At 42.0% G+C, this 25,860-nt stretch overlaps 1 protein-coding gene across 1 annotated transcript in view; it reads left to right on the top strand.

Moving 5' to 3' along the window:
* Positions 1–212: 212 nt before the first annotated feature.
* Positions 213–25,860, top strand: part of AQR (aquarius intron-binding spliceosomal factor) — a 54,052-nt gene continuing 28,404 nt past the window's right edge. Inside the window, exons 1-18 of the mRNA XM_083506134.1 lie at positions 213–529; positions 2,773–2,829; positions 3,328–3,368; positions 4,465–4,500; positions 6,442–6,562; positions 8,039–8,179; positions 9,292–9,360; positions 9,666–9,766; positions 10,232–10,308; positions 12,015–12,079; positions 13,967–14,083; positions 15,629–15,742; positions 18,753–18,856; positions 19,603–19,705; positions 22,558–22,678; positions 23,171–23,312; positions 23,685–23,863; positions 25,356–25,523. Of these exons, the coding sequence (XP_083362260.1) occupies positions 419–529; positions 2,773–2,829; positions 3,328–3,368; positions 4,465–4,500; positions 6,442–6,562; positions 8,039–8,179; positions 9,292–9,360; positions 9,666–9,766; positions 10,232–10,308; positions 12,015–12,079; positions 13,967–14,083; positions 15,629–15,742; positions 18,753–18,856; positions 19,603–19,705; positions 22,558–22,678; positions 23,171–23,312; positions 23,685–23,863; positions 25,356–25,523 (1,867 nt within the window). The 5' untranslated portion in view covers positions 213–418. The remainder of the gene's footprint in view (positions 530–2,772; positions 2,830–3,327; positions 3,369–4,464; positions 4,501–6,441; positions 6,563–8,038; positions 8,180–9,291; positions 9,361–9,665; positions 9,767–10,231; positions 10,309–12,014; positions 12,080–13,966; positions 14,084–15,628; positions 15,743–18,752; positions 18,857–19,602; positions 19,706–22,557; positions 22,679–23,170; positions 23,313–23,684; positions 23,864–25,355; positions 25,524–25,860) is intronic.

Genomic DNA, 25,860 nt, shown 5'->3' with positions numbered 1-25,860 from the left:
GCAGACACCTTGCGCTTTCAACCTTTCCAAGTGTATACTGCAGATCCTAAACACAGGGCAGTGGTGCGCCTGCTCACTCAGAAGTAAACCCCGTTGAGTGTAATGGGACTTCCTCCTTGCTAAGTGTGCATGGAATGGAACCCTCAAGGAGTCACTCGAGGGAGTGGACGTCATGCTATGATTTCTATCTCTATGTGCCCCAGCTTCTCAAAGCGAGGGGAAAGGGAAGAGGCGAACGGAATCTGTAAAGGAAGCGGAAGTAGCGTGAGCGGCTTCGGCTTCAGTCCTGGCGGGCGAAACCATACTACGGGGGGTGGGGGAGAGAACGGGCGATACCAAGCGTGGTTCTCAAGAGAGAGAGGGCAGGGAGGCTGGCCTCGTGGAAGAGGCGTGGAAGGGGCTGCTGCGCGGAAGCAACATGGCAGCAGCGCCGGCGATCTCCTCGGCGGGAGCCCAGCAGGAGCCGCCTGCGCCCAAGAAGATCGTGGCTCCCACCGTGTCGCAGATCAACGCCGAGTTCGTGACGCAGGTGAGCCCCCCATGCCCCCCCACCTCAGACCCGAAGGGAGCAAAGGGATCCAGAAGATGCTGGGCTCAGGTGGAGAGAGATCTGGGGCTCGTCCCCCTTTGAAGGGGCACATGAGGGAAGCCCCCACCCCCTCTGGGGGGATCCCTTTATCTATTGATTGCACTTGTCTCCCGCCTTCTCGTCCCCCCCCTCCAAGGAGGTTCTTCCCTCGCCTCTCATTTAACCCCCCCCCAAAAAACAACAACCCTGCGAGGTAGGCTAAGGTGGGAGGTCCAGGGTCGCCCAGTGAGCTTTTAATGCCCAGGAAAGTTTTTGAACCCTGGTCTCCTAGGTTTTCGGTCTTTCACTAACCACTAGGCCACCATTAGGATTATAGAGGCACTGCGTCTCTGGGTAATCAATGGCTAGGAATGCTGTCCTTTCGGTTTTGTTTGTTTGTTTCATGAAGTTGGTTGATTCCAAGAAGAAAACACATCAAAAGCCGTTTACGAAAAGATAAAACCAGGAAAAGTTTATGGTGCGTTGAAATACAGTTGTACCTCAGGTTACAGATGCTTCAGGTTACAGACTCCACTAACCCAGAAATATTACCTCGGGTTAAGAACTTTGCTTCAGGATGAGAACAGAAATCGCACAGTGGCGGCGCGGCAGCAGCGGGAGGTCCCATTAGCTAAAGTGGTGCTTCAGGTTAAGAACAGTTTCAGGTTAAAAACGGACCTCCGGAATGAATTAAGTACTTAACCTGAGGTACCACTGTATACAAGAAGTTAAAACATTAAAATAGATTAGAATTTGCACCGGCATTTCTAAACATCTGGGTTGTTGTGGTTGTTGTTGTTATATTTCATCATACCCCGCTTTTTCCCCTGACAGGGACTCAAGGAGGCTTACAGATAAAAATAAGAACAATGAGAAACCATTAAAAGCAGTTAAACACTGGTCAAATTAAAACTTTGTCCTGCTCGTGGGTTTTCCATAAGGCACCTACTTGGTTGACCACAGTGAGAACAGGATGTTGGGTTATATTGGCCTTTTTGGTCTATCCAGCAGCACTCCTTTTATGCTCTCGTAGGAACAGTGCTGCTGAATCAGACAGACATTTCATATTCTAATCCAGCACCTGTTTTCTGCAGAAGCTGGATAGATGCCTCTGGGAAAGCGTTGGTAAAATATGGAATCAATAGTATAGTTAGACTAGGTGCACTGCCCCGGAACACGGAGGTTTTGTTGATGATCACACTAAGGCAGGATACCTCAACCATGTTTCCTGCAAAATGTCATGCTTCCAAAAGACTTTCTGTCTTCAGTGTCAAAAGTATTGTATTTGTGGGTGTATTGGCCATTAGGCACATATGACTTGTTTCTTCCAACACTGAACTTTGTATTTAATAATAGAGGAAAGGAATTGTTCCAAATACCCATGGACAACAATTAACACCATGAAGAAAGGTCATTATTATGATCTGTTGAGTGCGGTTGCATATAGTTGCAGTAAGTCCTTTTGACAGGCACCATCATTTTGCTGACTGATAAAATGAATGGCTGGACCACACACAGAGGATATATTCACTGTACTCACCAGGGAGAGATTAGGACTGTGCCCCCAAAGCAGCCCATTATACTTGTAAGATATTTTGCCTTATAAATCAGGGCTCAAAATAAGAATCTCTGCCAGTCCTTTTTCATTATTAAAAAAAAATAGCTTTCAACAAACTGGTGTGCCTGCCATTCACCCAGAGGAAACAACTTGCTTACTCCAAGCTGGCCCTATAATGAGTAGGTAGCTCAGACTTTACCCACCAGGTGCCTTTGACATTGAACTGCAATGTCCATCAGCCCCTGCTAGCACTGGCCAAAACATCTAGAGGGCAAAGGCTCAGCAGTGTTTAAATATTCAAGTTATTAAACTATTATTTATAAACGTTTGGAAACCAAAGCACGGCTTCTGATTGGTTGCAGGAAGCAGCCAAGCTGTAGCCCCGTCAGACATTTGGCTTCCATATATAGTTCACAAACCGGAACAGTCACTTCTGGGTTTGCGCCGTTCAGGAGCCAAAATGTTTGAGAACTAAGCTGTTTGAAAACCAATGTACGACTGTATAAAACCTTGCATCCTTACCCTTTTTGTACACAGAGGGAAAGTATGGAAATATTCTCATGTTATCCTATAGAATGGAGGTTTCGCTAGAGTAGGCTAGGACTTCTGATTGTATATTTTAATGGGATGACCTTTTATCTTACAGTTGGCAAACAAGTACTGGGCACCACATGTCAAGAAAAGGCTACCTTTTGAGTCGAAGGTAAATGCTTAAAACATTGTTAGTTCTATTTTAAATTGGTAGTGCAATAAATCCTAGAAACTCGTATTTAAAGTAAAAAAAAATACTTTGGATTACAGAACAGGAAGAATGTTGATTTGATTTCAGCACTTTGTTTAAAACTGTACAAATAAGCCACCCTGACAGCAGCTTTTACAGTCTATTCTATATTTGCTGCTTATATAATGGAATATTTTGTCAAACCTCCAAAGGTTCCTTGAAGTTTATTTTAAAAACCAATTTGATTTCAGTGCATAGATTATTATTCCTTCCCTGCACAGTCTTCTTAATACTTCTGATTTCATTTGTTGAAAACATGAAGCATTATTGTAGTTTTAAGACCATTCTACTGTGTTGATGGTGTTAAAGAATTCATCTCTGAAAATGCATGTTACTGAAAAGAGGAGATAAAGGAGAGCAAGAATTGTGCTGCATATCTTTTTCTTTTTTCAAAAAACCCTCTCTCTTTCTTTGTTGTAGGTTATTGAAGATGTGTATGGAAAAGAAATTGTTAGGTCCAAGTATGTATACTGCATTTTCTCTGTTATCCATTATCAGTATCATAATAGACACATTTTTGACTTTTCAAACAGTGAAGTCTCCATAAAATAAGTGTCCGAATTTTGTGTATGTATATGCTTTTCTTGCATAAATTGTCTTGCAAGGACAATTTTTTATTATTCCTTAGAAGAAATACAGGCCATAGACCAGTGCATCTCACCACTGATTATGGCCACCTGTCTAGAATTTTTATTTAATTAAAAGATTTATAGTCTTTTTCTGTCTTTATGAGTACAGTGGTACCTCTACTTGTGTTCACCTCCGGTTACATATCCTTTGGGATACGTACGTGGCAAATCTGGAAGTATTTTTCCGGGTTTCGCCGTGCGCGCATGCCCAGAAATGGTCCCTCAAGTTGCGGAAACCTTGGGATCTGGTCAGAGCTCTGGTATGGATCCCGTCTGCAACCCGAGGTACCACTGTAAATCTCCTTCAAGTTGGCTTATACAATAAGAGAGAAAAATACAGTTTAAAACCATAATATAAGACTTGCAACCTTCATATATCCCAATGCCATCTGGACTGAATGAAAAAGAGAAATGCAGCTGGGAGTTGTTAGTTTTCTGATGACATCTCTGATGGCAGTTTCATGTTAACAGTGAAAGCTGGTGCCCATCACAACTGGTAGGGGAGAAGGGAAGGAGGTCACCAGCCATAGACAATAATATTCAAAACCAACTAATTCAGGTTTTCTCCCCATCCTTCTCCCTGTAACACTAAGACTAAGGAGGAGAAGGTTGATAGCCAATGCCACCTACTGAACTATTTGTAAATGGGGACAGACAGGTGGGAGCTGGTTGAGGCAGACTGATATTGATGGTCCATTCATTCTAATAGACCAGCCTCTGCTGGATGTTACATAGCATGGGAGACAGCAGAGAACCCAGCAGTGATTTATATCACAAGAGATGTGGAGCAATCAAAAGTCCATCATCAGCACCATAAGGAATCTGCTATCCAAAGCACAATACCCCTTGAGTTCAATTATACAACATAAGGTAAACTAATTTAGGCAAGAGTTGAAATGTTAATTTTTCCCCCTGCCTGTGATTTCAGATTTGCGATTAGAAAAATCATGCTTCTGGAATTTAGGTAAGTGTTTTTGGAGAAAGAAATGCACTTCAAAATGATAATCTGACCCATGTGCGGTAGTGTCTTACTGGTTCAAAAATCTCCTTTGCCATAAATTTACTAATTGGCTATTAGCAATCCACTATATCCTAGCTTAATCTCCACATCCTCTATCTGCAAGATGGAGATTATAATTTTGTTTGTTTGTTTGATACATATATAGCCCACCAGAAAACTCAAGGCATTGTCACAACGACCCTGTAAGGTAGGATAGACCAAGAGACAGTGACTGGTCCAAGATCACCCCTGAGCTTCATGGTTGCCTGGGGATTTGAACCTGGCTCCCTAGTCCAACACTAACCACTGTGCAATGCTGGCTCTATCTCTGAATATATCTTACAGGGTCGTTATAAGGATTGCTGACATAATTTGTATGAAATGCTTCAAACATTCTAATTTCTATACAAATAATATTTGTATTTACCATTACTAAGTCAAGGATGAAATACCATAGCTGTTTGGAAAGATAATGTAGCTCATTCCTTCACCTGGCCATATCCCAGTGTGTCATAAGCTGTATAGTGGAAACTACAGGAAATACAATGTTACGCCAGCTAAAGTATAGGTTTTTGTTTAACTCTTCCAAACTTTTAGAGAAAACAAAGCTTCCTCCTGCTTCGTTTTTTTTCCTGTAAGCAGTGATGACACTCTGGGTGTTTTATGTAACTTTGTTGAAACCTTTGCTTTTGCACTGAGCCTGTAGTGTATAAACTTTTAATGGGATGTGATCCTTGCCCAATTAGATTGAAAAACCTCTGAGCCTTTGCTGGAAGAATGGAGATGGGCTGGGTAAATAGGTCTTTGGATGGAACACAAATAAATTTTCATAATGGGGCTTGGAGGAGCCTCGACATGAGCTAGATGTAGAAAAGGTTTGTTGTTTTGGTTAGGGCAGTGGTTCCCAAACTTACCCCTCTCCCATGGACTACTAGAAAATTGTTGATGGTGCTGGTGGACCACTTAAATATTTTTCTGCTGGTAGTGGCAAGCATAATGCAGAGGGATAGAGGCAGTGGTATTGTTATTGCTTCTTCTGTTTATTATATTGTAATACAATGTATTACAACTTGCATTCCAAAGAATTCAAATTATAATACAATAAGATACAGTATAGGAAATTTTAAAACCCCAATATGAAAAAAATTTAAAAATCAGTATGAATATTTAAGGGGGACATGCTGCAGACCAGCTGAATGACACTTGAAGATCACTGGTGGTCCATAGACCACAGTTTAGGAAACCCTGGGCTAGGAAGAAGCAAGTTATAAGATGCTGTAGGGAGGAGGGGGAGTGCATGGAAGTTATTTGTGGCCACTCTAGGTTGAATATCCTCAACTCCCAAATAGGTTTTTGATTTTGCTTATGCTTGTGAAACCAAGTTGTCCTGCTTTTTAGCGCATTCGCAAGTGTCCATCCTGTCGATTCATTTTTTCCCACAATTCATGTTTTATTTGGTGTAGTAATGACTTTCCTAAAGCCTTTCTATGTTAGGTTGATGGCTTTTATTTCAAGAGACAGGAGGCATTTGCCTTTGAGTACTAAAGCAAATGTCCTCTGAAGTGCGTGTCGCAAGTAGGAGGGATGCTTATTCTTATTCTCCTTACAAAATCAGCATGAATTAGTGTTCAGACTAATGTAGTGCTTGTACCAAGTACATGTAAAACTTCTTTAATGAACAGAGTGTTCCAGAGGGCTAATTCATGTGCTGTCCTCACTCAGATTGATTTAAATGGCCCTGGTAACTTTTATTGCAGTGACCTGTGTTGGAGGCGACATTGGAAGCTACGTACAAATCATATAGATGACTTTTTTAGTTTTTAAAAAAGATCATTATGTTTCTTGTCCCCCGATGAATGACATATTAGATGGGTGGTAACTCTCTTGTCTTTTCACTTTTCACAGCCAGTACCTTGAAAATTACTTGTGGATGAATTATTCTCCCGAGGTGTCCAGCAAGGCTTATTTGATGTCAATCTGTTGTATGGTGAATGAAAAGTTCAGGGAGAACGTTCCCGCATGGGAGGTAATAGACTTCAATTATAGCCTGCAGTAACTTTGAGCAACAATTTGCAACTTTCACATTGCCCACTTAAAGTGTCATCGCATGTCAGAAAGCGCAATACCGGCTGTCACTGTGCCTCGTCTGAAGTCGTCTGCCACGGCCTTTTAAAACAACAGCAGGCTCCTGTTAGAGAATAGCAAGGGACAGTTGAAAGGTTTCACAGTGGAAGCAGGAGAAATGTGAAAAGAATTGTTTCAGTGATTGGAGGTGTTTTCTCTGCGTTGTGACTTGACAAAGTCTGGCACTTAATGGCGAAGTTTTTTGTGCTGTCAAAAGATAATGGCAAGAGAAATGTTCGTTTCTGTAGGACAGCTTTATTGGAAACTGGAGAACAAGTTTGCTTTGGGGCCATTTTACATTATCAATAGTTTCCAGTCTGCATAGCTTCATCTTCCAGTAATGCTAAGAGACATCCTTACATTAAGAGGCATGCCTGTGGTAATGCAATGAAGTGTTCTTTGGGCAGGGGGTGGGAGCATAGTGACCTTGGTGGAGGCAGAGGAAGGAAGCAGCAATATTGCTAGGATTTTTGGAATGGGGTCTTGGTTTCCATTTGGAGCCAAAGGAGATGAAGTTGGATAATACACGGTTTTGTTATGTAAGTAGCAGCCTTGAGAGTTCCAGAGGGGAAGTAATAAGTTTTAACTAATTATTTCCCTGTCATATTCCTGATTTTTTAAAATTAAAAAATGCCTCTCTGAAGCTGCATTTCAAGAAAAGCTTCTGTCAGCACATCTTGTTTGGGTCTCAGTTTATTTATTTATTATAAAAAGCCTTCAATTTTCTGTACACGGTCTATTTCTACTTTTACTTTTTGAGTTTTCACTGATAACCCAATTTCTATCATGCTGCAGGACACAGGTCTGTTGTGAGTGAATCACTTCTGTTATTTGCTAGTTTGCCCCCATTGTGATCCTTTGTACATTCGGAAAAAAGATGTTGTGCTTACCCCTCAGCTGGGTATAGAAGTGTGGGTATTGTATTTGGGTACTACCCAACTATTTCTCCTCAAGAAGATAGAAGTGATTGGTCTGACTCCTGCTTTTGTCCCTTCAGCAATTATATCCAGTGTTTAATAAGAGGAAACCCATTAACAGACCTAAATAATTTTAGTCCATTGATTTCAGTGCATCTACTCTGAGTATAACTAATATTGAATATCACTCATTGTCTTTTGCATTGTTCAAAGATACAGCTGTTCTGTTGGTGTTCATCACCAAATTGCTTACTGTGAAGCACAAATGCTACAATGCTACGATTCCTACTACATAGCTAGTTCCGGCAGTAAACCTATGAGCAAATGGCCAGTCTGTGCTTGCCAACAGCTTACAGTTGTCATGCCCAGTGAGTGCATTCCCCCACTATGCATCCACACAGCATAGAAATATGAAAAAGATGTTCCATGTGAGCTCACTGCTGACTTTATGTTCCCCTTAGACATTCAAAAAGAAGCCAGAGCACTTTCCGTTCTTTTTCAAACGTGTGCTGGGTGCTTCCTTGGCTGAGAGTGACAGCGAGTTCTCTCTGCAGGAGCAGACCATACTCCTGCTCTTCCTTGACCACTGCTTCAACAGTCTGGTAAGCTTTATTCTTCAGAGATTTGTCATTGTTGTCATTTATGGTGTGTTTGGCAAATATGGCAGTAGTGTCCATAGTCCTGTCTACTCAGAGCAGCCTCTTCTTGTTAGCATGCTGTGCCTTTCCACATTCAGTTGTCACAGTATTCTTCTGAAGGAGTCCTCTTAAGTGGCATTTATTACGCTAGGATTCCAAAGATCCATTTAGAGCCATTCCCAATGCCTGCTCCTCAACTAGAGATTGTATTTCTCTTAAGGATAAATCAGAGCCTATGTTTGAGCAGGTTCTGCAGGTGTTCCAAGACCTCTTTCACTGGGCAAATATTCAGTAGCTAAGCCCTAGGATTTAGTAAGAGGGACTTTCATGAAAGTGTCGTATTGCAGAGTAACTTTTGATCAGTGTTCCTGCTAGTCTTGTCCTCTTTCAGGCTACTCCAGCCTCCCTCTTCCCCATCTTCCCCATAGATGTTTTCTTTCTCAATAGCCACATTGGGCTACATAGTCGATAGAACTCTGCATCTTTGTTTGCTCTTAGTATATATGATTCTTCAAATGGACAGTTAAGTCTTCCTTTTGGTTAGCATTTGGCTTTATAGAGGTGATATCCAGCCTGGGCCTCTCGAGAGTAGGGGGGTTATGACTCGGAAGCCACTCCGTGCACAGAAAATTCTATAGAACCAGATGATAACCCCTTAACATCAGATCTGCAAAAAAATTGACCCACCAAACGAAGTACATTAGCGGGGATTTTTCTTCTTTTCCCTGCTTTTGGAGAACTGACAAGCCGTGATTCATGGCTCACGGGCCGTGTTTGATTTGATGGAATACTAGCGATATTGGACGGCTGTAGATTATTCATTCCCCTTTCCTCATGGAATAGAGCTTTCCTGACTTACCACTGCAGCCTTCCAAAAGCCATTCTGGAGGGTTTGGGGGTCTTCCCAGTAGAGCATGGGAGGTGGCATGTTGAGGCTGTAGTGGGAAGGGAATTGCCAAACGTTGGGGACACCCCTTCCTCCTTGTGCAACTAGAGGTGCCTTCCATTTGTGCAACTGTAGTTTTGAATCCAAGCCTCACAACCATACTAATAGCCTGTTCTGTTTCTTGCAACAGGAAGTGGATTTGATCAGAGGGCAAGTCCAGCAGCTTATCTCCCTGCCCATGTGGATGGGACTGCAGCCTGTAAGTGTTTCATAAAGAATGCAGGGAACCTTTGAAGCATCATGTGGACATGGAGGTTCACTGGACCATTTCTGCTGCATTCTAATGAACCATTGTATAACAGCTTCTGCTTTCAGAGATTTATTGCTATTTTAATCAGCGGTTTTGGAGACTTTTAAAATCTTCTGCCTTTGCAATGGGCAAGCATAAGTTCCTGTTCAGTTTAGGGTTTTGAAATTACCTTTGGGGGACCCAAATTCGATGGATGGAAATACTAGAGATCTAGCTCATCATACTATTAAGAATTCATCGTCTCACCCTTTTAGGCTCGTCTGGCACTCGAATTGAAAAAGACATCAAAGCTTAGAAAGTTTTGGAATTTGATCAAGAAGAATGACGAGAAAATGGATGAAAATACTCGGGCACAGTAAGTTTAATAGTATTGCTTTTAAAAAATCATGTGTGGGGATTGTAATTTGCTGTCTGTGAAGAAAAGCTGTTTTGGCAAAGGCCCATTTGTACCGCATGCTGCTTGGGGAAAGCAGGAGTTGGGCTGACTAAGACCCCACATCTGCTTGCCATCTGGGTATAGTGGGTAGTGGATGTGATACAGTGCAGCTGTACCACAATATGTTCCTGCATATTATACTGGCATATTTGGTTTATTCATCCAGTACTGACACATGAAATAGACTGACCAGGAACCTTCCCCAAGTAAGCCAGGTTGAAAGACATGCAGTAAGACAATTGCTTATGTGAGAACGTAAGGTGAGCCTTGCAGAGTCAGAACAGAAGCTTATCTAGTCCAACGTTCTGCTTCCTGCCATGGTCAACCAGATCCATCTGGGAAGTTCATAAGCAAGATGTGGAATCATGTGTTGTTGTTTTTTAGGGCATTTCAAGAAAGAAGATTCCTTTCGCAACTGATCCAGAAATTCATCTCTGTATTAAAATCAATACCCATTACAGGTATGTAGTTCAAATTGTAAGTGTATGGGCTTATGCAAGAGACCCTCTTCTCTTTTACCTTGCCCTTTCCCCAAATTTAGGCATCCCAGATGAAAATGTGATTTATCCTGTTTCAGCCTATTGCAGCTTATAGTATCTTGGAGGGAGGGCATGCATTCCTGCCTTGAGCGCTAGCTCCAGAATGGGAGCAAAATCACCATGCTATTAAATGCACAGGAGTTCTATTCTGTAGAACGCATTATTTGAAAAATTCTCCTCATTACACGACTTTGTTTCTCTGATGCAAAACAAAGGGAGATTTCTCTGAACCCTTTTGTGGGGAGTTTTTGTTCTTGTTGCACTGTGTAGAATTTGCTAGACTGACGTAGTGACTTTACTTTTGAAGTGATTCAGTTGTAAAGCAGTCAAACAGATGTGCTAAATATCGAAAGGGAACTGTCTTTTTTTAAACTAGCTTCAGTTCTTCAAATGAATAGGTCACTTGTAAATTCTCAGAAAACTACTTTCAAATTCAGCGTCACATTGTAAGTTTGAAGTAATGGCAAGTCTTATTCATGCATAACTTAAGAGTCTGTGCTTGCCCAACTGCAAATTAGCTCTCTACTTTAAGCATACTTGGCTTCGCATTAAATATTATTTGGTGATTATTTTTTAATATCCACCAGGATTTCGCTCCCTGCTGAAAGACCCAACACCTCAAGGATATCTCTCCACTGAGGGTTTATTTTTAGAATAGACAAACTTGGCCTGAATATTTTCTACTTATACAGGGAATAATAATTCTTCTGTTTTGTGGCCGCTGCCACCTCCTAAGCTTTTGAGTTGGAAGTAAGGTAGGAGAATGCCAGGGACCTCTTTGGCTGAGGAGCCCTAAGAAACCTCTCTTCACTGCCTGCCCAGCCTTTCGGCTTCACAGCATGAAAATCACGTGGGAAAAGTGTTAGAAGCTGTCGCCTGAAGGTGATTTGTGCACCTTCAGGTACCTGCTCCCAACCTTGCATACTCTCACCCTGTCTGACCTTCCCTTCTGGAAATACCAGGTCAGTTGGAACATTGGGTACCGTTGTCTTAAGGTGCTCTGTTCAGCTTCAGGCTCTCCATTTCTGGAATGCTCTCTCCAGGGAGGTTTGCCTGGCACCTTCATTATACACCAGGGCTTTCCAAACTTGGGTCTCAATCTGTTTTTGTACTACAATTCCCATCTTCCCTGACCACTGGTCCTGCTAGCTAGGCATGATGGTAGCTGTAGTCCAGAAACAGCTGGAGACACCTTTAGGTACCAGGCGAAAACATTCCTCTTCAGCCAGGCCTTTGGCTGACCAACACCCTATATCCTTTTAAACGTGTTTGTGGGAGGGGTGGTTTTTGCTTTCTTCTGTTTTTATTATGTATTTTGTGGTTTATCTTTTATTTATACGCTGTGAACCGTCCTGAGATCTACGGATGAAGAGCGGTATACAAATTCAATGAAAAAAGTAAAATAAAAAATAGTTGTGGCAGTCCCTGATGTGCCAGAAGAAGGGAAAAAAAGGCATTTTCCTTGCCAAACTGGACTGCAATTGAGGCACAAAAATAGAAATTGTTTGGCCATCTCTGCCTAGAACCAAGGGTCTTGAAATAACTCTTAAGCATCAGCAAAATTTGATTTGGATGCATTATACATAAGTTCCAGGATTACATTTTTAATTACCTGCATTTACTTCTAGGTCCTCTCTCTATGGATAAAGTGCATTACTGTGAAAGATTCATTGAACTCATGATAGATCTAGAGGTATGCCAAATATGGGATAAATATAGTGATCTACTGTAGCATCTAAGCCTCTTGAACAACTAAAATATGTGCTGCATTAGTCCTAGTGTTGAAGCAGCTGACTGAAGTATGTTTAACTCGCACATAGAGCATAGGAAGTCCTCTTATACTGAATCAAACCTTACACTGAATCAGATCATCGGTCTGTATAGCTCAGGTTTGTCTACACGCTGACTGGAAGCAGCCTTCCTATGGTCTCTATATTGTGAGAAGGTCCTAGCAAGGCTTTCAAAATTGTTGTTATATTTTTAAATGCCTAGCAGCATTCTTCCGGATATCCTGAAAATTTTCGTTTTGAATAGCGAACTAGTTCATGCATCGGTAACTGACAGGAATTATATCACATACGACTGCCTTTGTTTTATTTTAAGATGTGTAAAATTATTTCAGTAGGAGAGACTCTGTAAAAAAGTGTGGCTGTGTCACCCATTCTGGATGCAGTTAGCTACGAAGCTCCACGGCTTTAATCTTCGATAGAAATGTGATATGTTCTCATATTTGTTTGCTCTGCTAAAAATTCAACGTTTCCAAGGAGGGACATGGCTAGTATCATTGAGCCTATCCACTCTGAACAGGATTCTGGCCCCAGAGAGAGGGTATGCAAGATATTCAGCTGGGATGCTGCTGGATCGTAGCCAAAATGCCAAGCATCAGAACATTTCATGTAGGTTCATTCTGCGCTAAGGGCATTACAGGAGAGTTAAAGGAGTTCAGATAGTTTCTGAAGCCTGTTGTGCTGATTGGAACTGGCAAACCAGAAATCGGCTATAAAAAGCTATCACATTTGTTCTCCTGTAGCTTGTCCCATCTGAACGGAGTGTCTTTACCTATACTTAAGATCCCTTTTCTTCCCCCAGGGCGTTTCAGGGTTTTGTATTCGGTTACATCTATATTGTGATTGAGGCTAAACTGCTGGAGCATTTCAGCGATTAGCATGACTTTGGTGGAAGTGAGCCATGTGCTCCCACCAGTTCATTTTTTATTGGCAATAAATATGCCCCCCCCCCTTTAACCAGTTCAGGCTTCTCATTGCCATTAAGTGCTCTGTCTGTCTAAAACCTTTTGACAGTTATGGCCATGTAAGTTATTTTGCATTTCTTATTTCATGTATTTTTGTAGCATGGAGCTGTAAAAGCAGCAGCATTACATGATTGAAATAGCTGTATTGCAATAGTCTGTTGACCCCCAGTTTCTGCTGCGGTTTTTGACATCTGACAAGGAGATATTTTAGGAGGAGTTTTAAAGAAAAGAAACATTTTTGTAATGTTTTATTAATGAAGAATTTAGAAATTGTTTTTTAAATGAGAAGGATAGGGCTTAATTCTTCATATGGCTGTTCAGGAGTACAGTGGTGCCTCGCAAGATGAAAAGAATTCGTTCCGCGAGTCTTTTCGTCTTGCGATGTTTTTTGTCTTGCGAAGCACGGTCCGTTGCAACTGCACCTCTTCAAGCGGCTTTAAAAAAAAAGCGCAAGACGTTTTCGTCTTGCGAAGCAAGCCCATAGGGAAATTCGTCTAGCGAAGCAACGCAAAAACGGAAAACCCTTTCGTCTAGCGAGTTTTTCGACTTGCGAGGCATTCGTCTTGCGGGGCACCACTGTAAATCCCATTGAGTTCAATGGGACTTCTGTGTTTTTGGTTTTGTTTTGTTTCTGATCTTTGTTTAAATTAGATAGCCCATTGGGCAAGACCTGTGGGCATTGCACAGATGCTACTATTAAAATGGATATTTTGGATACTACCACCAACTTTTTTTTTAGAAAGCACTGAATTCTAACCAGTCTTCTAGTTACTAACAGCCTCCCAAATGTTGACATATATGTGATTGTTTATTTTATTATTATTATAGGCCCTACTTCCAACACGACGCTGGTTTAACACGATACTTGATGATTCCCACCTCGTTGTGCATTGTTACTTATCCAGCCTAGCCAAAAGGGGCAAGGAGGGTCATCTTTTCTGCCAGGTACGACTCGCTTTGATTTTGCAGAGCACTTCTTTCAGCACCTCAAAATCCTCGCTAGCCAAGGCAACACAACATTATTACCAAAAAAAATACAGCATCACAGCTAGAAAGTGATGGTTGGCAACCACTGCTTGCTGTTGGCCCCTGTTGTGTTGCTTAATGAGAAGCATGTAATACAGGAAGGCAGCATAGCGCAACTACAGTGGCTAAACATTGCTGACTTTGGAGGGGGCACTAGATGGAGAGCAACTGTGGCTGAAGCAATTTTGTTAAGCCTTCTTATATTTGGGTTTTTCATGCTAAAGCCAATTTTAAAAGTATGGATGAGCTTTAGGGAGCTGCACCTAGACTAGGGGCAATTGGCACAGCTCTCAATATTTTTTTTAAAGGATATTTATTGAAAAAAGATTTTTTGCATATAAGAAAAAATAAAAAATAAACATACAAAATAATAAGCAGTTAAAAACAGACATTAATTTTCAATAACATAACTTCCATACCCTTATTTCCTCCGACCTCCTCATACTTCCCTTCTTTGTATTCCAGTTCAGTTTGTTAGTTCAACAAATCCTTACCATTAAACTTTTTCCCATTTATAATCCTTTTTTCATATCTCCTAAAGCATTACAGCCGGAAACCGCTTAGTTTCTATCCAACATCTTTCTAACATTCATTAATTTTACAATGTTTCTTTAAATAGTCTTTAAATTTCTTCCAGTCTTCTTTCACCGACTCTTCTCAATATTGCCTGCAAGGCCATCTTCCTCAAACCATGGCCACCTGCCCACACCTGAGATCACAAGGAGCAGGTACAGCTGTGGCTGGATCAACTGCGCAACCAAGTTCCCCCACCGCCCATCAGCTGCGTCACTGAGTTCCTCTTGGGGAATTTGGTTGTGCAGCTGATTCCTGCACAAAGCAGCTTTGTCAGCTCTATGAGCTTAGGGCCGGCAAAGCCCCTCATGCTATGCTTTCAGTGCCTGACAACCAGCCTCCTTTTGAACACTTGGGAAGCTCAGTGCAAGGGACTTTGGTAGGGGCAACCGGCAACCCACCTGTCCATCTTCTGGCGCTTTAATGTCAGGTCAGGGTTGCCCCGCAGGGGTGGGGACAGATAACAATCAGGCCTGCTGGGCCTCATCTAACACACACACACAGAAGTGTAATGTCAGAATACATTTAAACAAATGTTTACTGTATGTATGACTAATGTTGAATGTCGGCTCACTCATGAGGTGTGTGTATATTCTGGACGTGATAATACATCCTTTACTTCCCCTTTGATAGTGGGAGAGTAAAAATGGAAGGGTGAGAGAAAACATGAGGAGCAAGGGTCCAGCTTCTCTTCACTATGTTCTCTTACAGCTGGCTTGTAATGGACTGAAAAATGAAATTGCCTTCTCTAAGCAGTGAAATGATACAACTTGTTTGTTTTACATTTTGGAAATAAAATGAAATATCCCTCGACTATATAGTACTGGGCCCCATGTGGTGGTTGAAGACCCTGCCTTTCTGTATATCTAATTTGTCACCATTTTGTTTCAGCTTTTAGACATGCTCAAATTCTACACTGGTTTTGAAATTAATGACCAGACTGGAAATGCATTGACAGAGAATGAGATGACTACTATTCACTATGACAGAATTACTTCCCTCCAGGTATTTAACGGCCTCCGGTGTAACTGAAGGCTTTGACATTGGTGTAAGATTGCTTGTCAGAAAAGGGGTGACGACAGACTTGGGGGGGGGAACCACCTCATTTGTAAGCCTGGAAATAGTTCCACTTTCATGGGTGGATATGTCTGTTCTTAATATGAATAAAGTACTGTTGGTAAATAAGTGATCATTCAGGAAACTTTGATGTTTGGGGGCATGTCCTTGGTTTAGTAAGTGGATAGTACTGAAAGTCAGCTGCCAAAGCCCTATGCAGATAGCCAGTCTGTCCAGGCAGGGTGGAATTTGAATCATGCTGGCATTCCCCAACTCCCACAGTGTGGTGTGCTGTCCCTCTCCTGAGGTTTGCATTAAGCTTCATGTTAACATAGCAGGCAGCCCATACATACAGATACAGTAGGGTTTGAAATATTTGGCCCCTCTCCCTTGTCATCTTTGTAGCTTCTGTTAGAATGAAAATAGATGCCATGTCTTTTTTGTTCCAACTGTTTTCTTATCAACCACCCTATCCTAACCAGTATTCAGAAAAAAAAGGAAATCATTGAGTTGCATCTAACAAAGTTGCCCCATTCATGCCTATATATCGGGATATCCTTTCCACTTCCTGCATGCTGCTTCCCCAAGTCTGTTCTGGGGATTCCCCCAGCCCTCTAAAGCTGATTTGGGGGTCACACACAGAAAGTAGAGAGAGAGAGGAATGAAGTCTCGTTGTGCAAGTGGAAGTCCTTATGCTAATGGGACAACTTTGTTGGTTACAGCCCATTCTATGGAAGTGTGACACAGTTCTCATGTGTGAACTCAGATCCACTAACAATGTCTCCAATGTCTCCCCCCCCCCAATATATATATATATATATATATATATATATATATATATATATGCTTTCGTAGATTTTCACGGGTACAGGAATGCAGGTTTTGGTGTCTTCGGGTGTCTTCCCGTGTAAGAGTTGGGGTGTCTAGGCGACGTTTCGACGAGGTCTCACTCGTCATCTTCAGGCTGGTGCTTTCGGCTTCTTGTTACTGGAACAGAGCAGGATCTCAGTGTTTGAGTTCCTATAAATACTGTTGAGGGGGTGTGGTGTATAGCCTCCGACGTTCTGGGCAGAGAGGAAGTTCCCAGGTTAGTGTGCCTTTTCTTCTTTTGTTCCTTAATTACTTGAGGGATATCTTGAGTGATTTCTTGAGTGATATTCTGAGTACCACTTAGGAGGGTCATTAAGTGTGGATTAGTTGCTAAAGCTTTCGTGTCTTGACCTCTTGAGCTTGTGAAGAGTTTTTCTGAGAAGATGGCTGTACTGCACTTAGTTGTGCTCTGGCTTGGCTTCGTGTATAGGGGCGAGCTGTGGTTTTGTGCCCTGTGCCAGTCAGATCTGTGTAGGGATTGCAGGGGGGTGCAGCATCCGGAGGTGCCACTATGGTTTGGCTACTGGATGGTGTCTGTAATTTATCTGTGGAGAGGGTCTGGGTTTGGGTCTGGTGTGGTTGATTGGTGATGGCGTTCTGTGTGCCTCTGGTTCTGGTGTCGGTTTTTGTGGGGAGGGCTAATTTCCAGATGTCTGGCAGGCGGGACGTGTCGTCACGCTTGTTCATGTTGTGAGGGTGTTTCTCTATCTCGATGGCTTCCATGATTATTCTCTTGTGGTGATGTTCCATGTTAAAGAGCAATTTGGAATCTGCAAAATTAATTTCGTGTCCTGTTTCTTTCATGTGTTGGAAAAGAGAGGAAGTTTTTTCTTCTTTTTTGACGGCATTCTTGTGTTCTGCGATACGTGCATTTATTCGTCTGTTTGTCCAATGTACGTGGCTGGGCAGACTTTGCAGGGTATTTCATAGACCCCTTGGTTTTCCAACTGGATTTTATCTTTGGGGTTTCTGAGGATATTGGCTATTTTTTGGTTGGTGCAAAAGGCTGTTTTGATATTGTGTTTATGGAGGATTTTGCTAATTTTATCTGTAGTGCCCTTGATATAAGGAAGGAGGGCCATGCCATTGTTTTCTTCTGTGTCTTGGTTTTTGGGGGGTGTTTCTTTTTGGATTACAAAAATTGCTCTTTAACATGGAACATCACCACAAGAGAATAATCATGGAAGCCATCGAGATAGAGAAACACCCTCACAACATGAACAAGCGTGACGACACGTCCCGCCTGCCAGACATCTGGAAATTAGCCCTCCCCACAAAAACCGACACCAGAACCAGAGGCACACAGAACGCCATCACCAATCAACCACACCAGACCCAAACCCAGACCCTCTCCACAGATAAATTACAGACACCATCCAGTAGCCAAACCATAGTGGCACCTCCGGATGCTGCACCCCCCTGCAATCCCTACACAGATCTGGCTGGCACAGGGCACAAAACCACAGCTCGCCCCTATACACGAAGCCAAGCCAGAGCACAACTAAGTGCAGTACAGCCATCTTCTCAGAAAAACTCTTCACAAGCTCAAGAGGTCAAGACACGAAAGCTTTAGCAACTAATCCACACTTAATGACCCTCCTAAGTGGTACTCAGAATATCACTCAAGAAATCACTCAAGATATCCCTCAAGTAATTAAGGAACAAAAGAAGAAAAGGCACACTAACCTGGGAACTTCCTCTCTGCCCAGAACGTCGGAGGCTATACACCACACCCCCTCAACAGTATTTATAGGAACTCAAACACTGAGATCCTGCTCTGTTCCAGTAACAAGAAGCCGAAAGCACCAGCCTGAAGATGACGAGTGAGACCTCGTCGAAACGTCGCCTAGACACCCCAACTCTTACACGGGAAGACACCCGAAGACACCAAAACCTGCATATATATCTATCTATCTATCTATCTATCTATCTATCTATCTATCTATCTGGTAGACCTTGCTGTGAGCTAGCCTTACGCTATTTGTGAGGGTTTCTACTTGGCCTGTTAAATTGCAGAGTGTTGCATAAGTCACGTTACTGAGTAAAGACAGCATTTGATTTCTCATCCTGGTTCTTGGTTGGATTCTAGAGAGCTGCTTTCGCACATTTCCCAGAACTCTACAATTTTGCCCTCTCAAATGTATCTGCTGTAGACACACGGGACTCCCTCATAAAACTTTTTGGGCCTCTAAGGTAAGTTATATTTTAATTTATTTTATTCTCATCATTTGCTTCTTCTGGGTGTCAATGATTTGGTGTGGGGAGTAGGAAATCCCACAAGTTCACAGTGAGTTGCTGATTGTTTGAGCAACAGTTAGTATTGGAAGCTCCCTTTGACATCAACAACAACACACCACGGCTTGGTTATTCTAGTAAATGTTTTGCCTAAATAAACCCTGAAATGTTTGCCTAAATAGAAATAGTGGCCACCTGTAGTAATCAAGCAATAGATAAATTTAAAACTATGATTCAGAGAATCATGAGTGATCTCTTGTTTACTTTATCCAAATAATAACTCCCCAACAGAATTTTAAGAGGGGTGAAGGGAGGGAAAACAAAGGCAGCTTCTGAAAGGCAATGTCTCTTAGTATATGTGTAAAGGCTATCTGGTTTACAGCCTTAACTCCACTGTTTGGGGGTTCCATATGTCAAAAGAAGTTGTTGAATTTGTCTGATTGTAGGTTGTTTTTTTTAATTAAAAAAATATGAATAATGATATCTGTCAAGAATTCTTTCAGTGTTAGGTTCCTTGCATAAGAGCAAAGAGTGATAGCTAAAATGCAGAATGGCCTAGACCAAAATCTTGGTCAGTAGGCCACACAAATAGTTATTGTACTTTTTTTGGGGGGGGGGAGGACACTGACAGAAATTCAAAGCAAACAGCTCCATTTATTAAGCTCAAGTGCTATGTGACTTTTGCTTTATTCTTTTTTCTTCAGTCCAGAAACACTCCACCAGGTGGCATCCTATCTCTGCTTATTGCCAGCCCTACCTGAAGAGGAAAATACAAGCTATGACAAAGAGTTTCTGCTCGAGCTGCTGGTAAACAGCCTTGTGTCTGTGTTTGCTGGGTCAAGCTGTTTTGTGATGTTGAATAGGACACCATGATTCTTTATCAAGGCATCAGAGGGCAGGCCGGGGGTTTTTCCCCTTCTTCCTGCAGCTCCTTGGGTTTCCTCAAATTCTGCACCAGAGACTCAACCATAGTCTGGGTTGGGTTGCAAATCCCTGGGGTGCGCTCCAAACCCTATGTACTGTGTTTTCACATCCTGCCAATAGCACAAAGAAATGTCAAGAGTACATGAATTCATAGTTTCAATAAGTTATATATTAGGATCTGAAAGGAGAAAGGGGACAACTTATTTTTATCACAGTAGATTTCAAATGTGACTAAAAAGAATTAGCTGAATTAGGGTTGGGTATAGGCAGTGCTTTTTTAGGGGTATGTATATGCATACCCCTAAACATTTTGTGAATCTAAGTTTGGCCTCATTGAGGGGCAGTATTTCAACATGAGTAGGAAAATGAGAGTACCCCTAAACATTTTTTTAGAAAAAAGCACTGGGTATAGGCATGCATAGGCCTCCTAGGTTAAGATTTATGCCTAACTTTGCTGTTTTGTGTTCACATCTATTAAAATGTAGTAATTGGGGGGAAAACATAAATGTAGAGCAGGGATTTGGGGTGGTGAAACTTAATTCCTATGGACCATTTTTAAATTTTAACTGACCCATTTCCTTCGATTCAGCCCCCCCCCCCTTTACCCTCAAAAATCTCCCATTTAGCAAGGATTTTTTCTGATATTATTAAAGGAGTCATAACCTCATGGTCAAGAGTTGGGCACTGTTGGAGTGAATGGGGCTTTAGTTGACACATTAACGCAGTGTTTCTCAAACTTGGGTCTCTCGCTTGTTTTTGTACTACAGTTCCCATCATCCCTGACCACTGGCCCTGCTTGCTAGCTGGGGATGATGGGAGTTGTAGTCCAAAAACAGCTGGAGACCCAAGTTTGAGAAACACTGCATTAAAGATTTATATTTGCGGCATAGCATGGATATTTAAGCTATTTAATAAATTCTTCCTTCTAACTGAATGGTCATTAAGACCTTTTTAGTATGAAGGGTATTAATTATTATATGATCTTACCCAAGCATCTTAAATATCAGTCTTGTGAGGTTTTAAAAATGCACTTGCTTGGGAAAAATTGTTCAGTGAAGTTGTGCTGATCACACTTCTTAATTTGTCAACATTATTCCAGCAGTGCTTGTGTATTTTCAAGTCTTTACATTCTGTTTTAGTTGCCCACTCAGCTAGCGCTACTGAACTTTAATTTGCAGTTACATTTATTTATTCATGTGTGTCTCTCCCTCAAGAGACTCACAAACAGATGGAGGCAACATCCTAACATGTCTGGTTTGAACTTTGCATTTTGTGTCACAACGAGGTCACGCTGCTAACTATTGTGTGATGCCATGAAGATTTACTTGTGTTGGGTGGTGGTTCAAGCTCTCTGCAATGTTGCTAATGCGTCGCTGGACGTGTGCCATGTGCTCTGAGGCTCTGTTCAAAACTGTATTCAAAGCTGTGTAGTCTTTCAGCCGACCAGTGGACTGCTGGGGAAGAAATACATTTAAAAATTGTTATTCAGGACTCCCTTCCTCTTCCCCTCCTCCAAATATGTAATATGCAGCCTAGATAGGCTTTTGTTAATTCTGTGAATGTCCCAAATACATCACAACTTTTTAGACTTACATAACTGGGTGCTGGCAGTCGCGTATAGCAATGTATCTGGGGTTTTTTTTATATTCCACAAGTTTTGGGACTTAGGTTGTAGAATGTGTGTGTAGCCTGGTGCAAATGTCACATTGCCCAACTGCCTAACCATAGTTAGACAACTTAGAATGCATTGTAGACTTCCGTGCTGCTCACACAGTCTCCTATCCCATAAACATCACCCTCCTTTCAGTTTCAAATCTCCCTAAACTGGGTTGTATGTATCCTAACATTTTCAATAACCATGGTTAGCAAACAACCTAATGCACATATAATGCTAACCATTGTTGGATCCAAAATTAAGAGAGAAGAGGGAATGCCTGCATCAAGGTAAAACCATTCATGAACCTACAGCAGAGAGGGGGAACTTTGTCCCTCCAGATGGTGCTGAACTACAGCTTGTATGAGCCCCACAAGCATGGCCAATGTCCAGGAATGATGGGAGTTGTATTTCAGCAATATCTGGAGGGCCAAAGGTTCCTCACCCGCCAACAGGGTGTTTTTTATGAGTGTGGTGATCGGGCACAATTTTTCATTTTGTTGTGTGTCCTGGCGAAAATGGAAAACTAAACAATACAACAAATAGGAGCGGCTTCAGCAAACTTATAAAAATATATTCAGAGCTAAATATTGACAATGTGGCCACATAATACTAAAACATGATTTGGTGCTGTATGGATGAAGCTGAGCAAACCCAAGCTAAGTGACGGGCTGATATGCTCTCCCCTTGTGCGATGTGGAGGAGGGCGTCACTGGGGTTCCTAGTTTAAAACAAACTGGTTAGTTTAGCAAGCCAGCAGCTTCATAATCCATGATTTGAAGTTATAGAGTATGTTTTAAACCATGATCATTGGTTTGACTGTAAAGCTCAGCCAGGATCTTTTAAAAGTGAGACTAAATTCTGATGAAGAGTGTCTTCTTGGTTGCATCAGAGGAGGGGATGGGACAGGATTGCGCAAGCCCGATACTCATTTAGGATTGTCCACATTTGTTCTTGTTTGGCTTATCATGTCACGTGAACCAAACTTGCATGTTCAGCATAAAATAAAAAGGTTAACTTTCTCTTTGCAATTTACCTCTTAAACCAGTTGGCGAGAAATAGATGTTTGTGTCTTTTCTAGGTGTCCCGGCATGAATGTCGAATTTCTCAAATTCAGCAGCTCAATCAAATGCCTCTGTATCCCACCGAGAAGATTATTTGGGATGAAAATATAGTCCCAACTGAGTACTATTCTGGTGAAGGTATGTTTTCTGGAAAATGCTTAAATTTTAAATGTTTCTGGTCTGCCACTCTGCCTAATCATGGATTGGTGCAGTTGAGGTGATTGGAGTAGTTGTGATTATGCTTTCTAAAACCTCCCATGGAGGCTGCACTCTGTCTTCATACAAATCCAGGATTGTGATGTGGTGCTAAAAATCTCTCCAGTGGGGGCTGCACAGTGATGGACTAGTGCAAATATTGTATAGAGAGATGGCTTCCCCCAGTTCCCATACTGATGCGGAAGAACAGCATGGGGCTTAACCAACCAGCTCCTGCTAGCTATGTAATTTTTGATTGGGGCTGGCGGTCTGAAAAGGAAAGCTTGTGTAGAGTAGGCTCCCCTCTACACAAGTGCCCTTTAATGAAGTGTGGCCCTGCTCCATGTGATTGTAATTGCATAAAACTAATGGCTGAAGAAGTCTGACATGATAAATAAACAAACCATTCCTCCTCTCCCCTTTTTCTTTCCTTAGGCTGCCTTGCCCTCCCGAAATTGAATCTACAGTTTCTTACTCTCCATGACTACCTCCTGAGAAATTTCAACCTCTTCCGCCTAGAGTCTACTTATGAAATCAGGCAGGACATTGAGGATAGTGTCAGTAGGATGAAACCATGGTAATGAATGCAACTATAACCTTGAAGCTGTTGGATCAAGAAAAACTTTCCTCTGTGTGTGATTTCTCTACTCCTTCCCTACCCTGGTTTTTCTGGGGCCATTAGAAAGGTGTTGGGTTTAATAGAGCATTCCCTAGGGTGAGTTATAATCTCAAACAGGCTCTGGACAGATTATTTGCTAACTTGCTAATGGCAAACAATTTCCCTTGGGCTGAATTTCCTGGATAAATTGCAATTCCCAGCTGTAGGATTGGCGGTCCCTTGGTCCCTTCCAGTGGTATAATTTTGTATATATTTGCAATGATGTCATTAGCTTTGGTGTGTGTTAGAGATCTGAATGCAAAAGTCTCTTGTTTTGATCTTGCTCTTCAGGCAGTCTGAATATGGAGGCGTTGTCTTTGGTGGGTGGGCTCGAATGGCACAGCCCATTGTCTCTTTCACGGTCATAGAGGTGGCAAAGCCCAACATTGGAGAAAACTGGCCCATGAGAGTCCGAGCGGATGTCACAATTAACTTGAATGTTAGAGACAACATCAAAGATGAATGGGAAGGTATGTATATGTGTGTAGCTACAGCAGTCTGACGTCGCATCCCCGGTTATTTGGGGTGAATGTTAAGTGTTTGTATGCTTGCTGTGTTTAAAACGCATCTTTCCCCTATTAAGTCCTGCTGCTTAAAGAAAGAACGCTAGTGCTCTCAGTAACACATAGTTTGGGATCATCAGTTCTTCCTAGTTCCATATTTTTGAAAGGGGGAAGAAAGCATTCTTTTATTGGTCTAGCTGTTCTATGACAGGAGTGATTAAAGGTTGATATGGGGATAGCTAATTCCTCTTGAGAAATTTTTGGGTGTGAGCCTTCTAGTCTGACTCAGAAACCTATGACCCCCTTTGTGAGACTGATCTGGAACTGTTGTAACAATATGCAATATTCATTCTGTGTCACCACCCACCCGTTTTCCTATATCTACAAAATGCCAGTCATTTAAAATGGGAATATTACTTAGAGCTGCAGTTCTGTAAATCAATGGGCATCAGTAAATAAATAGTCTGATCCTGCTAAGTCTACTTGGGTAGTAGATATGAAAGGTGAGAAAGATTCTGGCTTAATTGAAATGACCATTTCTCTGATGGGGTTTCTGTGTGTTGTCAGGACTTGCATGCCACTACAGTCTTCTCTGTGTTCCCTAGTGTATTATCTCAAGGCAATGCTTTGCTGCTTGGGGGATTATACTTGGATTGACCTTTTTGGCAAGATGCATAGGAACAACTATTCATGCTCTGGGGGGACACTGACGGCTAGTTCAGAAATTCAGCAACAGACATGTTTAAAATATGATGGGATTGTGTAATCCTTTTGGATGCATGTCCTGATTCAAAATGCAGAGCCTGCACTAAAATGCACTAAAGTATTGTGAATTTTTATATTTTAAAAACATTTGTTTGGATTGGGATCCTGGCTTCAAGCCTCAGATAAGCTTCTCTTCCTACGTTCCTACATTCCTAGTGGAGATCTTTGTCTTGGAAAAGGTCTACAAATGTATATGAATAAGATAATCACATATTAATGATAGCACAGGGAACAGAGATAAAGCTGCTACTGGCTTAACTATATGCATGTCCTTCAAAAACTATTTCTGTACAATCTCCCTTTTGCTTTTCACTGACCTAAATTGTTCATTTCTTCAAGACATTTATATACCATCTAATTATTTGCATTTCTAACCTGTGTACATAAAAGCAATACACATAAAATGGCACAGTAAAACGGTAAAAATGTATCCTAAAACCAAACACTACTTTAAATTGCCTGCTGAAACAAGACAGTATTGATCATATCTCTGAACTTCAGCAAGGAGGGTGGCTGTCTAATCTCAATTGGTAGGGGGTTCCCCAGACTTGGACCCACTACACTGATTACACAGCTAATTGTTACACGCTCTGGATCTGAGCCATGTGGGGGACCAACTTTATGAAGCTACAGCATAAAATAACCACTACACCTGCAAATGATCAGAATGCACTGATGTTTTCCCTCCATTTAGGTCTGCGCAAGCACGATGTTTGCTTTTTAATTACTGTCCGACCCACACAGCCTTATGGTACGAAGTTTGACAGAAGGCAGCCATTCGTTGAGCAGACAGGCCTGGTATATGTGAGAGGATGCGAAATCCAGGGAATGTTGGATGATAAGGGGCGTGTCATTGAAGAAGGTATGTCAATAATATCTGAAACACCGTCTCCTTCCCTGCAGACCTCCTGACTATTAAGATCAGCAGAGGGGGCCCCTCTTGGTAGTTCAAGCTGCCTCAGAAGTTTGGGAGGAGGGCATTTGCTGTGGCGGGTGGCTCTGTGGGTTAAACCACAGAGCCTAGAACTTGCCAATCAGAAGGTCGGTGGTTCGAATCCCCGCAACGGGGTGAGCTCCTGTTGCTCGGTCCCTGCTCCTGCCAACCTAGCAGTTCGAAAGCACAAAGTGCAAGTAGATAAATAGGTACCGCTCTGGCGGGAAGGTAAATGGTGTTTCTGTGCACTGCTCTGGTTTCACCA

This window comes from Podarcis liolepis (assembly GCF_965112155.1).
Source record: "Podarcis liolepis genome assembly, chromosome: 1".
Classification (NCBI taxonomy): Eukaryota; Metazoa; Chordata; class Lepidosauria; order Squamata; family Lacertidae; genus Podarcis; species Podarcis liolepis.
The sequence above is the reverse complement of the archived record's forward strand: the minus strand, read 5'-3'. Positions and strand labels throughout refer to the sequence as shown.